This window comes from Vigna radiata, chromosome 10 (assembly GCF_000741045.1).
Source record: "Vigna radiata var. radiata cultivar VC1973A chromosome 10, Vradiata_ver6, whole genome shotgun sequence".
NCBI lineage: Eukaryota > Viridiplantae > Streptophyta > Magnoliopsida > Fabales > Fabaceae > Vigna > Vigna radiata.
This window is the reverse complement of record NC_028360.1, coordinates 3405398-3424278: the sequence shown is the minus strand read 5'-3', so window position 1 is coordinate 3424278 and position 18881 is coordinate 3405398. Positions and strand designations below refer to the sequence as shown.

Here is an 18881-nt window from a genome sequence, read left to right as displayed (position 1 = left end):
TAATGTCATGAACTGGTGGGAAATTCCTTGATTATGCCAAAATCGCCTAGGGATAGGGGTAGGACGGTCAATTGTAATTGCTTCAGATTGCATTGCATTATTGGTTACTAGGGGAGGCTAGGGATAACAAGCCGGTAATTAATAATAGGCTCTTTTCACCAAGGGATTGGGTTAAGGGTAAATAAGAAAGTATGCATGGCAATTAGATATATAAGTGAATTAAATAAGAAGAGTATATATATGATGAGTGCATATTTATGTCTACATTTATGCTTTAAAATTAAAATTTTTGATAGAATATTTGTGTTTAAATGATTGATTTGTAGAGGATTTGTGATTATTAGATTTAGCGGTTTTGGAATTAAAGAGGCTTAAAAAGTGATTTTAATTGCATAAATTATTCTTGGATGTTCTAATATTTATTTGTGCAGNTGAAGTTAGANNTTTATTGGTCCAAATTGCAATTTAAAGCCCAAAATCAGATTTTATTTGATAAATAGTGTCCAGATGGGCCAAAGAGGCAGTCTTTACCCTTGCACCTCCCAAAATTCCCTACATGCACCCCTCTCTCCTAAACCAGGCCAACAACCAAGCCCAAAAGACTAAGCCTTTTCTCTCCTGTAATCCCTAATTTCCTATACACACCCCTCCTACCACTAATTAAACCAGATTACATCACATTTAGCCACATGGCAGTCCACTACTAATAGATCCAACCACCCAGATAATGCCACGTCACTGATCCTACTACACTCCAAATACACCACTCAGAACATGCCACCTAGCCCCTCTTGCCACGTCATCACCATCCCCAACAGAAACCCTAATTCCCAAATCCAAACCCTAGCCACCCATGGCCACCGCCACCATCCTCGCCAGAACCCGAATCCGGCAACCATAACGCCTCGACCACCATCTTCCTCGCGTGGTCGGAGTGCAGGCCGCTGCATTAGTCTTCTCCTCCGTCGCGACGCAGAATGCCACCCAAGGCCGCCATTAGATTCGCGAGCTTCATCTTCTCCATCAACGCCGCGAGATCCAAGATCGCACCACCATGGCCACCACCTGCACTCAGAAAATCCAACCCAAGAACCCCAAAATTCCCAGTGTTGCCATCGATCGCATTTCCTCCATACCAAAAACTCCATGGATGTCGAACACACACCTGCAGAAACCCAATAAGGAAAAACCCAGATTCGCATGCCACCATCATCGGACCTGCAACCAGAAAAACAGCAGAAAAACCAAAATCACACCATAACCACCGCGCCTCCAAAGAGTGAAACCTCCCTTCCATTCTCGCGGCGCAAGCAAGCAGAATGAGACTTCCAAACCCCTATACCCCCAATTGCAAAACCTAATTTTGGGTTGGCAAGGGGCAGACACGCGACATGCTCTCATTGGCCACGTCCATATGAGCAAAATTGGTCAAACAGTCAAAGTCTGGTCAACTGGGGGCTTTCTTGCAATTTCAGGAATTAAAAAGTGGCTGAAGTGTAAATATTGGAATTATCAAGAGTTGATATGCAATTATGGAAAATCAGAAAAGCTAAAAGATGAAATCAGTTGTTGAACTAATTTAATTTGGGAATATTAACAGAAAATATCTTCCAAATAATATTATAATTATCTAAATCTTTTAGTTATTTGGAAGATATAAGATAAAAGATTTTATCAACTGAATATTCAAAGTCCAAGCCCAATCAAACCTATATAAAGAGACCCAGGGAGGCAGAAGGAGAACACCATTCATTCATCCATTCATCCACCACTGCTTTCACTCTTCTTTCATCATGTGTTTCTAAACTCCTAGGGCTATTCTGCTGTAATTTCATTATGGATTCTGAGGTTAAGTGANTTAATGCAATTGTTTATTTTGATTATTGATTTAAGTTATATCTCTCTATGTCTTTCATCTCTCCATCATATTAAAAGTAAAGATTTTTGCATCATTATGTGTTTGAATCTACATGCATATTAATTATATGAGTTCTAGGGTTTCTAGGTTTAATTGAGAATCTACTTTGATTTAATTTAGGAACTTTCATATGATTAAATGGTTTTTACTATCAATTGAGAATGTACTTTGGTTGGTAGTAATAATTTCAACTAAAATCAATTGAGAATTTACTTTGATTGATTAACTTTTAATTTGGTTAAGAGATTTAAGAATAGACATGATTAAACACATTAAACTTGATTGAGAATGTACTTTGATTGAATTTATTGTGAATAATCTAGAAAGGTCTTGCATTTGATTGAGAATGTACTTTGATTAACTGCATGATCGCCATCAAATTAATTAAGAATGTACTTTAATTAATTTGAAACTTAAACAATAATCAATTGAACAATGATCTGTGAATAACCAATGATGAATCTATTTTGGAAAAGCAGTGGAATTAGCCTGTTTCCTCATAATTGTTTTTAAGTTTTCTATTTGTTTTACAACAACCTTTAAACATCCTCACTTTTGTTCTTAAGCATTGCATAGCATTCATAAGTTTCAGATATTCGAAAGAAATTCCGTGTTCGTTGGGAGACGACTTAGGGTTACTTTAGCCCTATCTATTTTCTTGAATACTACTAGGCAATACTGAAGTTGCCTTGAAAAGTAGTATTAATTTGATAACTTCAACGACAGCTTATCAATATATGAGAGTGGATAAGATGAAATTGTAAACCCCAACAACACCATTCATCCATAGTTTCTCAAAACTAATTGAATCAACTGCATTGCATGCTTATTTTTGTTCTTTTCATATAACCACCAATTTTATTCTCTTCTCAAGTCTTACACGATTTGTTTACATGAAAGTTAAGGCCTAAGAGTCCTTTGGGAAAATGATACTCGGACTTACCCGTTTATATTACTTGATAACGATATGGTACACTTGCCAGGGACTTAACAAGGAGTGAGCTTAAATCCTAACAATGATGAAACAAAGAATTCAATGAATAAGAAAAAAATGCAATGAACCTAGGAGCTTTAAGAACCTTTTTTAAGAGTATATGCATGTACAAGGTTCCTTTACCTCTAAGTAACGTTTCAAAGGGTTACTTGAGGCCCAAGAAAACCCTAAAATCCACTTAGTTCGCATAACCACTCAAAAAGCAAGTTAAAAAGCTAAAACTGACGTTTTTGTCACAATATGTCTGTTTTAATTGATTAAATTAGACAAACTTCATTTTTTCAGGATGTGTCTGGAATAATTGATTATTGGATGAAATAATTGATTATTTTAGAGGTTGATCCAAGGAAATGGCCAAATTACAAGCCTAAATGAAATGTAACCTTGGCCCAAATATAAGGCCTAAAGAAAATACTTATTTACATATTTACAAAGCCTACGAGAAGGGAAGATAAGCTAATAAACTATCCTCCATAAAAGTAGAGTTATTTGAAGTCCTTCTTCCTCTTCCGTTCTCCTAGCCATGGTTCAAGTTGTAACTTCTTAAATGGTTTCCATCACACCCTCTCTCTTGAAAATGACCAGTCCTCAGATCGGAAAGATATATAAGGAACCACAACTTTGGTGGTTTATTTCCTCCAGGATCAAAGATACACCTACAATAACCATCAAACAAAAATTGAATGAATTTTTGTATCAAAGTTCTTATCTAAAGTAGAAAACAAATGAGTGAATCCTTTTTGTATTTTTGAAATGGTTTTCTTTAAAAATTTTATTTTTGCATCCTTCATGAAAGAAAGTTATTTTATTGGTGTAGCCACCAATAATGGACCTATGATCATATTGACAAGGCCTACCAAGTAAAATATGCCCATTTTCATCCTAATTGGCTATAGAAATTGGTATAATGACTTGGTCTTTGACAATTATATCATCATTATCTTTAATCCACTCAAGTTTGTAAGGCTTTGGATGTGGTTTAGTAGTCAAATCTAACTTTTCCACCAACTTTGAACTACAACAATTACAACTAGAGCCATTATCCATAATAACAAAACAAATGTGATTAAAAATAATATATCTTGTGTGGAAGAAATTCTCTTGTGATTATTTTAATTCAATTGGATGGCTTCCAAGAAGTATACATACTAATGATAACTCTCCCCCATAAGGAAGAATTTCCTTTAGAAAATCTAAAACTTTGTCTTCACTAGGTGAAGAATGAGAGGCATCCAGGCTTCCAGAGTGTTGATATTTCAGAGCCATTGTTCTTTTCTAAGAAAATTAGAAAAAAAATGTGTCATCTTTCAAAACACTTGAAGCACTTGACACCTTTTTTTAGTTTCTTTAGAATTTTCTTTAAACTTAATAAGGTCAATTTCACAAAAATGTTTTTGTCCATCTTGAGTTATTTGTAACTTGTTAGGCAACAACAACTTAAAGTATGATTTTTCAAAAGCTATTAAGGAATTTAAAACAATGAGGAGTGGAAATCGAGTTAAAATTTCTTTAACATTAAAAGTTGAAATTAAGAAATGAGAATCATTAATGAAATGATAAGAGTGTAAAGATTGGAAAACTCCCTTTTAAACTCTTGACTCAATTATAATTGTGGGAATGGGAGGTGCCTTTATTAGTGCTTCCTTCTTGAGTAGGATTTCTTCTTTCTCATTTTCTCTCCTCTCAATATCTTATTTCTCTTTCTTCTCTCTCTCCTTTCTTTCTCTTCTCTCATTCTCTTCTATCTCTTTCTTCTTTTTTCCTCCATTTCTCTTCTAGTTTCTTTTTCATTAACTCTTTTAGCTTCACAAAAGTAAAGGAAGAGAATCCTAAGGAATCAAGTAATATTCAAAAAATATCAAGGATACTCAAGAGAATCCTAACTTTAAAAAACTTGTTATGAAAATAAAAACAAGCATGAAGTCAAGATGTAACACAAAGAACTCAACAAGACTCAAATGTAGCCTTTAAAATTTAATGATGTAAAATGAAAACTAAAGGGCTAAACCAAGAAGTAATGAAAATTTGGACCAAACATAGCATTAAACAAAACATCAAAATTATAAAATTCAAGAAAAAGATACAAAATACAAAAAACTGCACATATTAATCAATTAAATTTATTTAATCGATTAAAACAAAACTTATTGCACACATGGAAGATTCAAGAATAGTAAATAGGTTCAAACCAAATTGAAAGACAATATGAAACACATATATCACTCAACACAAACACATATAGACATGTAGGAAAAAACAAGAAACAATAAGGATTTGGATAAAAAAACATTTATCTCTTAAAGGCCCATGAATGAAACCCATTCTCAAAGGATGTAGCCTAAGCTATGATACTACATGATGGGAAAATAGCTTGCTCCAAAATTAAATGATGGAAATGGACTAAGACACTCTTCATTAAACTGCAAACTTGACACCATGGTGGAATCATAACCTAAAGGATGAGACATGACCTATATGAAGGAAATGAGTTTGTGCAAATGATGGAAACCCTCTTCACACAAGTTGAAGGAGACTCCATGGAGATGAGGTGTTTGATGCATAAGCATGTAAAGATGAAGGAGAATGTGTTGAGAGAGTGGTTTGAAAGTGTATCTTGAAGGAGTTTGGGCCAACCATCAAGAAAAGGTCAGGAGACATCAAGAAAACACCTATCCTAGTGAACTTAGAAAAGGAAAGCTGCAAAATTTGGCAGAATTTCTCTTCATTAATTCCAAGTTGATTGTAGAAATGCTTGAGCACTCCTTTTTATAGAAAGGGGAGTGAACTAAAGTCTTAACAAATAAGAAACAAAGAATTCAATGAATCAAAAAAGTGAATGAACCTAGAAGCTTCAAGAACCTTTTTCAAGAGTATATGCATGCACAAGGTTCCTTTACCTTTAAGTAAGGTTTCTAAGGGTTACTTGAGGCTCAAGCAAGCCTAAAAACCCGCCTAGTTTGCATACCCACTCAAAAAGCAAGTTAAAAGCCAAAACTAACATTTTTGTCACAATCTGTCTGTTTTAATTGATTATGAGAAATTGATAATCGATTAAATAAGACAATCTTCATTTTTTTTTTCAGGATGTACCTGGAATAATATATTATTGGATGAAATAATCAATTATTTCATAGGTTGATCCAATGAAATGGCCAAAATACAAGCTTAAATAAAATGTAACATTGACACAAATACAATACCTAAAAAAAAATACTTATTTATATATTTACAAAACTTAAGAAAGAGAAAGATAAGCTAATAAACCCAGAGAGTAAAATTTTTTAAAATCCTTCTTCCTCTTCCTTTCTTGTTGTCATAGTTGAAGTTATAACTTTCTAAATAGATTTCCATCACATAGTTTATCGTCTTTATCAACTTGAATAGAGACATGTTATTTATAAAATTAACCATTTTACTCAAACTTTCTAAAATCACTCTTTAGCTCTTTTTTAAACATTCATATAAAGTTTATAACTCTTTTGTCAATTTATTGACAATAAATTTTTTTAAAATTATGACTTGATCTTAAAAAATTATAAATAATATATGAATTATTTATAAATATTTTATCTTTACTTTCCATGCATTAAACATAATTATTAACATAATCACTATTAAAAGCTTTCATAACTTTTACACCCTCCTAAAAACTTATTGTTAAATGTAATTTCCAACATCTAAATTTACCCAATAAATACCTACGATAGTTGTTCTTCATAAGTCCATTGGATTAACAATCATTGTCTGAATGAAAATCATAATAATTGTACATTAAGCACCAAAACCACAGTTACATATATCCATAATAAAGCACTCTCACTTTTGTTTCTCTCCTATTTCTTTCTCTATTATTTTCAATCACTTCATAAAGAATAATTTTCACGCACCCTTCACCGCCAGTGCAATTTTTTTCTTATCTAGTTGCATCGGATTTTGAAACTTATTTTTGTCAGAAAAGTAACTAGATAGGGGTGAATTGAATGGATGATGTATATCACGTTAGATTAGAAATAAATCACCAGACATTATGATATCATAAATAATATTTCTTAATATATGTAATTATTATTACAATATACTTTTTATACCCAGAATTATTATTGCTATAATATAAACAAATTTATCATAAATATTTCAAAATTTAACTTTTTAAAATGTGACAAGATGATAGTGATAAAAGTACATTTATTTAAAGAGTAATGATAGACAAATGCTCTAATTTTTATTCAACATCTATCCAATACCCAAAAATAGTATTTTCATTCTAAAATATAACATAATTTATAATGAACGAAACTAAAGAACAAAAAAATATATTTTATTAAGCTTTAATTAAAACCAATTCAATGATGTAGGCATTGCGGCATTCTAACTGGTCAGTCTTCGCACATCTTATGGTTCGGTGTTCTCGTAACTTAAGCAAGAGACGAAAGAGTCAAGACAACAAAAATAGAGAAATAACTACTAAAATTAAAACTAATTAAAACATAAGTGTAATTATATTATTAACATAGCTTTAGATTGTGATTATGTAGAGAGTAATAATATTTAAACATACATGATATTCATTTAACAAATATATTATAAAAGTAAAATATTCATAGAAAAAAAAAACTTCTATATTTGTAAAAGGAAAAAAAGAAAGTAAATAATAATGAATGGTAGTTAAATAGCTGTAAAATATGTCAAAATATCATTATACACAAATTAAATTGATTTGATATTGTACATGTAATATAATTATAAAAAGTTAAATTTTTATATTTATAATAGTAATAATTAAAATATAATTAATCGAAAAGTAACGATAATTTAACACAGAGTACTCGTGTAAAATGGGAAAAAGGAAATTGTCTACGGCGGTTTATGGGTTTTTGGCGCTTTTTCTGGATCTGATTCGTCGTATCGTATGTTGTTGCTCTTTCTAAGTCTAAGTTGCACGTCATGTGAAGTGTGTAGTGTTACAGAGCCTCTTTTTGTTCTTTTCTCCGCCAACTTTCCTTTGTGGTTCACGATCCCTTCCCTCCTGCATCAGACTTCTCTTCTCATGGACTCTCTGCAACTCCATGCTCTTCAACTTCTGCATCCACGCACATCATCACCATCAATAACCCAACTGGCTTTCCCTCCTCCGTTAATACCAAATTCTAGAAATCTCAACTTCCGATCGTTTTCTGCTCACACGGGTGCCGCTGCTTCTCAAGACGGACCCTTCTCCTTTGAAGACAAAATTTTCACTTCCCCCAAAGATGATAGAGCTCTCGTCCTGTCCAAAGAAACCGACGATTTTGGCTATCTCGTTGGCTTCCGCTTGATTCCTGAGACTGGTTTCATACCTTTCTTTCATCGCTTTTTCATTCCCATATTAAAAAAACTTTTTTTTACTCATATTTTCATTTTCATGCATGTGATAATCTCTCTGGGCTTGTTCTAATTCCATTAAGTTAGTTAAACTCCTCTGCTTTTTAATAGGATTGAGAATATGGTGTATCTATGTTATGTTACGATGACAATTGAAGAATAGTGTTGCATCCATCTAGTTTCCTTTAGAGGATGATATTTTTTGGTCTTTCAAGAGTTTTTGAATGTGTCACAGGTCTTGACGAGTTGATGAGTGTGTCACACGCAATACCTGGGGAAAAGTCTAGTATAGACGAGGTTGAAAAACCTGGGATTAGGGAAACAGATGAAGTGAAACCTGAAACTGGATTGTCCCACAACATTGTTTTTGTGACTGCTGAAGCTGCGCCATATTCCAAGACAGGTGGTCTTGCTGATGTTTGTGGCTCTTTGCCAATTGCTCTGGCGGCTCGCGGGCACCGTGTGATGGTTGTCACGCCCAGATACATTCATGGTACTTCTGGGGACGCTAAGTTTTCTGGGGCAGTTGATCTGAAACGAGGCATCAAAGTGCCGTGCTTTGGAGGTGCTCAAGAAGTTGGCTTTTTCCATGAGTATAGGGAAGGGGTTGATTGGGTATGATGTCTAGAATTTTTGGTTTTAGACTATTGTTACTATTGAGTTGTCCAAAACCATTTGACTTCTTACATTCTAGGATCTACTTTGTTTCTTAGTCGATTATGCTTAGAGTTGCAACCTTGTTTCAGGTATTTGTGGACCACCCCTCGTTCCAGAGACCAGGGAATCCGTATGGAGACAAGTTTGGGACTTTTGGGGATAATCAGGTATCTTCCTGTTAATTTTAGCTTTGATACTAGATTACCATTATACATTCAAGAATAATGATAAACTTCTTTCTCTTTTGGTTTTACAGTTTCGGTTCACTTTACTTTCCCATGCAGCATGTGAAGCGCCGTTGGTGCTTCCATTAGGGGGGTTCACTTATGGAGAAAAATGTTTATTCCTTGCTAATGATTGGCATGCCAGCCTAGTTCCAGTGTATGCATATCTAACTTTATCCACCCTTTTACCAATCTCGTTTTTTCTCCCCTTCCCTTTTCTTTTGCAAATGAAGAAGTACAATGTGTTTTTCCCCAACCATATTATTTCTGTCAATGTTTTTCTTTGTTAAAAAAATAGAGCAAACACACTTGCCTTGTTAAAAGACTATCTTTCTTTCAGTGGCTCCACTGAAGTCATGCAATTTGGTCTTTATTTTGGAAACTATTCATTTCCCTTTCTATAATTAGATGAATTATGTCTCCTCTCATTACAGATGCTTCAATTGGACTACCTTCTTGAGATCAAGATGTGCCATACTTTAGTCCATTCAGTTGTAATGTAAACAAACTTCCTAGGGACCCTTTTTCCCTCTGAGATTCTCAGCATCATAAAAAACCATTATGGGGATGCCTAAAACTTCATTTGATCTTATAAAAACCTAAAAGTAATTAGAGTTTTCTTCGTAACTAGCTTTCTGTGCCATTGAAAGTTGAATAGGAAAGAAAATGTCCTTAGAAGACTTATTCATAGTTGCTCACAGTCACTAAGAAGGTTGCTTATATTAAAATGAACTAAAGTGTAGCTTGTTTTGTCACTCAAGAAAGTATAATTTTTGAAATTAGGGGAGTGGGAAAAGTAGTTTAACCATCCCTTAGGTGGTGAGTGTAATTTGTCCATTCAGTTATAATTACGCTTCACTATGGCATATGGCTTTCACATTTTAAAGTTTCCTTTGGAGCTTGTTGTGATTTATCTTAGAAGATATTATTGTGTTACTGAGGATGAGACTAGTACTTGATTCTGGTGCAGACTTTTGGCAGCAAAGTATCGTCCACATGGGGTATATAAGGATGCTCGAAGTATATTAGTGATACACAATATAGCACATCAGGTAAGCTGTTTCATTTTTTTTTTTTTTATTTTACTAGATAGAGATATTACTAAGTACCATAACATCGTGCTTTAATCTCTCTGTTTCTTGAAATGACATTTCAAGCGTCACCAACAAAATAGGGGTTTCTATAAGTTCTATTTTATACTTTCCATCTAGATACCCTCAGCTTGGCTGCCTCTTATTAGTGTTCATTAAGTCACATGCTAGAAATTAGAGAGATAGATCCTGAATGGCCAATAATAAAAGTTCGTCATTAAAAACTGACATTATTACTTGTATCTATGTGTGAGGACTTTATTAATATGTAAAATACTATTGTGTTGCTTGTTGTTACATTGAAATGAATGATTTGAACATGACTGTGGCAGTGCATGCAAATCAAAGATGCTAATTTGGGTAGTGAACCGCCTTAGTAAATAATAGTCTTAGATATGTAATGCTACAAATAGGTTCCGCAATGCTTTGCCAAATATAATGTTTAGTCATTTATATGACTATATCTGCAAAGAGGCTGATGAAATCATATGTCAGGGAGTGGAACCTGCAATTACATACGGTAATTTGGGGCTACCTGCAGAATGGTATGGAGCACTGGAATGGGTGTTCCCTAATTGGGCAAGGACGCATGCTCTTGACACAGGTGAAGCTGTCAACTTTCTAAAAGGTGCTGTGGTTACAGCTGACCGGATTGTGACAGTAAGCAAGGTCCTAATACCGCAAACTACATATTCTGCTCTCTTCTATTTTATTGTGTCAAATATTGGGTATTTCTTTACCACCCACCCTGAAGTTAAAACCACACATCAGCGTGGTATTTAACAAGTGTCTCGTATTTACTATGTAATGATATGCAATGCATAAAGATCTGCCTCTCTTTTCCAGGGCTATTCCTGGGAGATAACTACCAGTGAAGGTGGATACGGTCTACATGAATTATTACATAGTCGAAAAAGTATTCTCAATGGTATGCTTTTTTCACATTCTCTTTCTTATGGCATACATTTTGAAGCTCATCCTTTGAAAGATTCATTTATGACTGAAATTTTAGAGTTGGTAACATGCGGTTTATATTCCTAAAGCAACACTAATTCTTTGAGAAAGTTAAACCCACTTGGGCCAAATAATTAATTATCTTCAGTGCAGATCTGTATCTCCTATGAAGTTTCAGATTATATATTTTATACATTTAGCCTCAATGTTGCTGACAGTTTGACGCTCGTAAAAGTAGCTTTATTTCAATGTCTTACGAAAACTAATCAATAGGGTGGTTTGTAAATTTGTTTATTCTTGTTAAGCAGGAACTTTGATCTTCTCAATTTAACAAGCAATGCATATCTTAAGTAGTTTTTTTCTCTGTTGTGAACCAAATCCTATTCGAAAGCTCAAAGCAGTGTTTCATGTTTACTCGATTTGATGGCAAATAACTAGTATCACAAGGCACTGATGTGACTTGAAGTTTTCTATTGAATTGATTAGAAGACTTCTTATTTGTATATCTAATGCAAAACTTTTTTGTTTGGCAAAAGCTAATGCTGCTCTGTACTCTCAAAGTTGAGTTTTCGTTTATTTTGCTTGGCAATCTTTTTTCTTGACTTGTGCCATAGAATCTGTTGTAATGATACTGGCCTGTATTTTGATTAGGAAATTGTCGAAAGTCGCTCTAATTTATTGTCAGAATAATATTGCAATTTGATTTCACAAATTCATTTACTCAGCTTAAAAGGAATTGTTATTTTCCTAAACACCACAAAATCTAGAAGCTTCTTTTGTCATTATTCTATTTTTTTCATGATGTTTCCTAATGCTTTCAGCTGTGCAAGTAGTTCTGAGTCAATGTATGTGAATTCGAAAGCAAAACAAAAACTATATTGTCAATTCGTTACTCAATGATGTTCCTTGATGCTCAAACTCATTACAATTTTATAATTGACTAGGGATCACAAATGGAATCGATGTCACTGAGTGGGACCCATCACGTGATAAACATATTGCTTTCAACTACTCTGTTGATGATCTTTCCGGGAAGGTTTTACATTTTCCCTTTGCCATCCTTCCTTTGTATCTTATTAGCTGAAATCGTGTTATCGTAATTATTTGTAATGTACAGGCCAAATGCAAGTTTGCTCTGCAGCAGGAATTGGGTCTTCCAGTGAGGCTTGATTGTCCATTAGTAAGTTTGCTATATGCCATGAGAAATTAGTTCTCAGCCTTTCTGGTATTTACTATTGTTGAAACTTGCAGATTGGGTTCATTGGAAGACTGGACTACCAGAAAGGTATTGACTTGATCCGCTCGGCAATGCCAGAGCTCATGGAAGCTGATGTTCAGTTTGTAAGTTATTCTATCTGTTCTATAAATACATGTTGTGGCAAGCAATTAAATCCATGGCGTGGTGATATCTAAATGCAGGCTGTTTACTTGTAGAGTATAAATATATCTTGAGACAATGCAGAGTATGCAAATTAAAATTTTAAACATCTTGATACTTACCACAACGTAAAGCGATTGATAATTTTTCAAATGCAACCTCCTTGTATGAATAATTTCATTTTGAGAGAAAATGAGGCCATAACTTGTGAGTTATGAGGAATGTGCTGTATGCTTGTGACCCTCCTATATGGTTGACAGTCTCTTGTTATTTTTCGCAGGTAATGCTTGGTTCAGGAAACCCTATTTATGAAGATTGGATGAGAGCAACAGAGTCAACTTATAGAGATAAATTTCGGGGCTGGGTGGGATTTAATGTTCCAATATCTCATAAAATAACTGCAGGGTAATCCAAAAATTTATGAATCCTTCATACGAAAATTTGAAGTCATTAAAAATTTCCATACTGAATCTACATCAATATGCTTCTTAATGTATTCCTGGTTTTTCAGCTGTGATATATTGTTAATGCCATCTGCATTCGAGCCCTGTGGACTGAATCAGTTGTATGCAATGAGATATGGAACTATACCCGTGGTTCATGAAACTGGGGGCCTAAGAGTAAGTCAAGAAAATATAAGAAATTGACTAGTTGAACATGATTTCTTTGCCTAACGCCTTTCTCTTTATTCAGGATACTGTTCACAATTTTAATCCGTATACTGAAGAGGGCAAAACTGAAAGTACTGGGTATGTTGTCCATGAGCTTTGATTTTTTATTCTTCTAATATCCATTGCAATATTTTCTTAATAAACCTAACATGTCTTTGGCCCAAGTGAAACGAACACAGTTATATCACAGTAAAAACTTAGAACGTGTCATTTAAATTCCTGGCTGTGAATCAAAGAAGAGATTGCCTATGCTGATTACTAAGTATAATACCGTGATTAGAAATAATTTAAATTTGTAAAAGTAACGTAAGTCTGATAAGTGATCAGATAAACCTTCATAAGCCTGGATAAAATGAGACATGTAAGTCTTCCTATTACAAGTTTACGTTTTAAGAACAACCGATTAGGTGGTCCCAACTGTCAACTGGAGTTGTTATAGGAAAAAAATATGTAAGTAAACAAAAAGCAGGGCNGTTTATTCAAACTTAGTGTTCTGCAACTATAAACAAACAGTTAGCTTTTACAATATGTCAGATGTAACTTAATCCCAGGACTCAACTAATACAAAATGAATATGCTCATCATATATTGTTTGACATTATTTTGAACTTCACTGACAGGTGGACATTTTCTCCACTAACAAAGGAGAGCATGTTAGCGGTAAGCTTGATTTCCCGCCATTCAAATTCATTGTTTTTATATTAAGCATACTTTGACAGCATCTCAATACATTTAATCTTGATGATTCAATATAATGTTCGTAGTTGGGAGTGTCATCATTTTCCTGTTGTATATGGGGAAGTGGAAGCTATAAATATATATGGATAATCATTCTTTCTACCAAAACCTATATAAACTTGTCTAAGCTCATCGGGTTGCTACACTTGGTCTACTGAGAATCAAGGCGTGTTTGGCCTAGTTTATTATAGCTGATGAAATGGTTCTTTGTAGGGATCATTAATCTCTATTTGGCATTGTTATCATTGGGTTGGCTTTCTGAATCTTGTGTCGGCCTCTAGATGTTAAAAACAGGCATATGAAGTTACTAAAACATGAAGGAATCTGTACCATTCTCATCTAACAGTCCATACAGTCTATGGTGGACATGTTGGAACGTGGAACTATTTGCTATCTTTTCTCAGAACATTGTTTGGCCTGTTTTGTGACCATGATGTTAACTTTTTTACTCCTTTTGACAGGCTCTAAGATATGCCATTCAAACATACAAAGAACACAAGTCTTCGTGGGAGGGATTGATGATAAGAGGCATGACAAAAGACTACACATGGGTAAATGCTGCTACTCAGTATGAACAAATCATCAACTGGGCATTCATCGACCCTCCCTATTGCTGAAATGAAGATTGAGTAAATGATGAACGGAAGGATTTCTTGAATACCAGGCTACTTAGAGGATTATCATGCTCATAATCAAGTCTTGCTGATAACAAAAGGGAGACCATAATTTCTTCCAGGGTACATAAAGTCAGCTAGACAGTTCTGGAGGAATTTTTTTACACTGATCGAAACTCCAATTTGTAACCAGGCCAAAAGATAGTGCTGGTATAAGTTTTCGACCTTTTTGTTTTTGAACTAGAAAAGGGTTCTAGAACAGTTAGTTGATGGGACACACTGACACTGGAATGTAAGCCATGTGAGAATGTGTGTTTATTGGCACTGGTGAGTGACCGACATGATTTGTAAGATGCGTCAAACTGTGTCTTGTGCATGCATCTATTCGATATCATCCAGAAGCTGACCCACTTTTTGCGTTAGAGTTGTTTAGCATTCAGAAAAATAAGGAAACCATTCATGTTTTATTTTATTGGATATGTATGGTAAAGAAAAACTTCTTTTTAACAATACTTTTTTAACAACTTTTTAACAATGCATACGTGACAACTTATGATTGGTTTGTTTTAAATATTTTTTAAATATAAATTCAAATAGATCAATAAAATAATGATACGTGTCCCATTATCAAAAAAATTATCAAAAAGTGTTGTCAAAATATCATTGTCCTATTGTAAAACTGCATGTTTGTAGTTTTCGGTATTATTAATATAAAATAATAATTTAAATTTAAAATTTAAAAATATTAAAATTCTTCATATATTTTTTCAGCTCCATATTCTATTTGAAATAAGAAAGACTTGTTGTATTTAAATATAACTTGTATTTTAAATTAGTTTGCAACTAAAACACATACATGACTATAATTTGTAAAGATTGTTTTACTTTTGTTATAGCTTTTAACAATATAATTTATTTATATATATGAAAAGAGAAAGTTCAAATTACGAATATGATAATAATTAAAAAAAAATTGAAACATAATTATTCATTCAACAAATATTTCTCACAAAAATGTTATATATTTTCCTTAAAGAAATAACAAATTTTAGGTAAAAATTTTCAAAGATCAATTGAAACTGATGATTTGAGTTAGATTTATATTAAATTGAAGGGTGTTCTTCTTTCCACCACCACCCCTTCTCCCTTCACCTTTCCATCCAAAAACGGAATACACAGAATTATTACAAAATAAATCTGGAAATGAAGGTTAACATGAGAAAAATATTTATTATTATTAGTAAAGTATTTTAAAGTATTTGTATCTCAATTTCAAAACCGAATAAAAATATGAATTGAAACACTTAATTTGAGTGATTTAAATAAAAAAAAAAAAAAACAAAACTAGTTGCAAACATTCATAATTTTATTCATCCATAATGTCTGCATACAAAATCAAATCTAATCCAAAATACTGTGAAGAAAAAAAAAAGAATGAGATTAAATCATTGGTGTAAGCAAACAATGGAAGTATAGTTATTCTCTAAAAATTTCATAAATCTAAAATTGGTCCAACATAATTTGTTTTTTCTATATTTAAATTCCTTTCTAAAAATGGAACAGTTCTCATATATTCTCTACCATCATTTGTTTATGATGATGGTAGATATATAAAATAGAGAAAGAAACGAAAGAAGGAGAAGTTGGTAATTTAGAGGTTAGGAGAAGGATACTTCGGTATGCGGTGAGGTTGGGCGCGGTGCGCAGCCAATCCCATCGCATCATCGCCTACCCTCGCCACTTCTCATTTTTAGTAACCTCCATGCCCAAACCAAAACCCTAATCATTCTTATTCATTCGAAAAAAAAATTAATTAATTAAAAAAATAAATAAATCAAAATTCTTGATCCCAGTTTCAGAAGAATTGAATTGCCATGATTTCCAATCCCGAATTGATCCACTACGCCTGCATTGCTCGATCGGACACCATTCTGGCCCAGCACCAGAGCGACAAGGAGCCGAACATGGAAGCCCTTGCGGCCCAATGCCTGGCCCAAGCCCCGCCCAACCACACCCTCTACTCCCACACCGTCAACAACCGCACCTACACCTTCCTCATCGACCCTCCCTTCATCTTCTTCCTCATCTCCCACCACACCCTCCTCAAATCCCAAACCCTCCCTTTCCTCCACCGCATCCGCTCCTCCTTCCGCCAAACCCTACCCTCCTCCCTTCAATCCCACCACCACTTCACCCCTCTTTCCTTTCAGCCCCAATTTTATTCCATCTTCGACCACGCCCTCACCAACCATTCCCATGACCGCGCCCTCAGATCGGAACCCCCACTCAACCCTCCTCCTCAGGGCCTCAAGAAGAAGAAGAGGCCCAACGATGCCCCCGCCACGCTCGATGTCTCCGACGACGTTTCCCTCTCTCCTCTCAAGCACCAGCCCCACGATCGCCACACCAAGGCCAAACACGTCTGGAAGAAACACGTTTGGGTCCTCCTCCTCCTCGATTTGTTCGTCTGTGCCGTCCTCTTCCTCATCTGGTTGTGGGTCTGTAGTGGCTTCAAGTGCATGACTTATTGATCCCACTTTTCATCTCTCCAACCAAAAAATCAAGGTTCTCCTTCTTGTTCTTGTTCTCGTTTCGGCTTCGGTTTTTTTGTCCCTTACTCAGGGATTCTTAGCTTCTTTTTTTTTTTTTTCTTTTTAATTCACACTTGACAAAGTTGCAGACTGCAGGGCATAAACATGGATGCATACCTGTTATGTATATGTATGTAACTGGGGGGTTCTGTTTGTTTCTTTCCATCTTTTTTGTTTCCACTTTCCATTGGGAATTTCCTTCTTTTTCTTAATGGGATTTGCATATCAATTATCAAGATCATCTTAACTTATCGTCGGCCCTGCTCAATTGTGCAAGATCACATATTCCAGCTGTTCGTTGTTATCGTATATTTTTTTACCTCCTTAACATTGTTCTTACTTTAGCTTCAGCTTTGTTTAAGGTTTATCTCTTCCTTTATTTAGTGATTTTGTTATTTGCTCTGAAATTTGGTAGATGTGATTTGTGAAGGATGTAAATCTGTTTTAGAAATTGCAGAAGAGTGTGTGGTTAGTTTTTTTTATTCTGTTTTCATTTTTAATTAATCAAATGAAAGTCTCATGTATCTCATACCAATTTAGGGATCTATCAGTCGTCTCAGTTGTCAGAGCGTTAATTTCTCTGCAAGATCAGTTCTGTGCTTTGTAAGAGGGTTAACAGTTAAATGGTTGATATTGGGAGATAGTTAAAATTGTAAAAAATATTAGGAAATGTTTGATTGGTGAGTTTAAGTACATGTTATTGGGTTATGTTAAGTTGGGATTCTATGCAATAGCTTTCATACCATAGTGAGATACAGCAGAAACAGAGAGAACTTTTTCTGGTACAAAAACTGAAAGTTTGAGCTCTCCTCGACCAACCCAAATGAGATGAGGAAAGGAAAAGTTTAGCTATGTTGTCTTTGGGGTCGGTGTGGTGGGACTGGGGAGTGACAATTTCTGTGCTGGCACATTGATGGACATCTTTTAGGAAGCGTTTTTACATTGGTCCATGATCGACAAATGGGTTCAGTTTCAGGTGCCATCACATGGGCATCCGACACGTTGCAACCGTCTAGAGATAAGGCAGGATGGAAGCTTGCTTAAATTACTAATATATATAACAAATCCTTAGAAAAAAAATCTAATCATTGCCCCAAGTTAATCTAATGAACATTTAGGCTGTGTTATTTTGGGGGATTTGTGGGAGATGATTTGGGGGAGATGATTTGATGGATTTGAGTGGATTTGAGGGTAATTTTATTGTTGTTTTTTTGAGTAGATTTGAGAGTAATTTTATTGTTGTTTTTTTGAGTGGATTTGTGGGTAATTGAGAGTGGATTTAAGAGTAAAGTTTGTGAGAATTAATCTAGGATTTGATTGATGTGATAGATTTTAAAAATTAGTTTAATTGATAAAAATGATAGATTACCAAAATACCCCTAGGTATTAAAGTAATATAAGATGCTATATTTGTAATGTTATATTTTAATGTATATATGAAAATATACTTGAATTGTTATCAATTGAATTAAATCAATTTCGTATTTCAATTATAAAATTAAAAAAATATATTATACAATTATTAAATTACTAAAAATAATTCATAATTCTTGATTGTAAAAGTTAATGAAAAGAATTATATTATAAATAATATAATATATTTTTTGTGGAGTGGTGTAGGCAGTAAGTTAAATTAGTGGGAGGAATTGAAATCAAGACTTAATTATGTTTTACCTGAATTTGTTTTTAT

General features: G+C 34.1%; 2 protein-coding genes across 3 annotated transcripts; both read left to right on the top strand.

Moving 5' to 3' along the window:
* Positions 1 to 7770: 7770 nt before the first annotated feature.
* Positions 7771 to 15022, top strand: LOC106774409 (soluble starch synthase 1, chloroplastic/amyloplastic). The gene is made up of 15 exons (XM_014661395.2): positions 7771 to 8239; positions 8509 to 8888; positions 9020 to 9097; positions 9187 to 9311; positions 10125 to 10206; positions 10741 to 10914; positions 11092 to 11173; positions 12144 to 12235; positions 12317 to 12379; positions 12451 to 12540; positions 12858 to 12982; positions 13089 to 13197; positions 13271 to 13326; positions 13869 to 13908; positions 14448 to 15022. The coding sequence occupies exons 1-15, from the start codon at positions 7822 to 7824 to the stop codon at positions 14601 to 14603; spliced, it is 2070 nt and encodes a 689-aa protein (XP_014516881.1). The 5' UTR covers positions 7771 to 7821; the 3' UTR covers positions 14604 to 15022.
* A 1172-nt stretch (positions 15023 to 16194) lies between these two features.
* LOC106775181 (phytolongin Phyl2.2) lies at positions 16195 to 18397 on the top strand. 2 transcript variants are annotated; one of them, XM_022786982.1, is made up of 2 exons: positions 16195 to 17165; positions 17732 to 18397. In XM_022786982.1, exon 1 carries the CDS (start codon positions 16475 to 16477, stop codon positions 17129 to 17131), a length of 657 nt encoding a protein of 218 aa, XP_022642703.1. In that variant the 5' UTR covers positions 16195 to 16474; the 3' UTR covers positions 17132 to 17165; positions 17732 to 18397. The 2 variants fall into 2 exon arrangements, with proteins under 2 accessions (XP_022642703.1, XP_022642702.1); XM_022786981.1 differs by lacking the exon at positions 17732 to 18397 and adding an exon at positions 17281 to 17442.
* Positions 18398 to 18881: the final 484 nt, after the last annotated feature.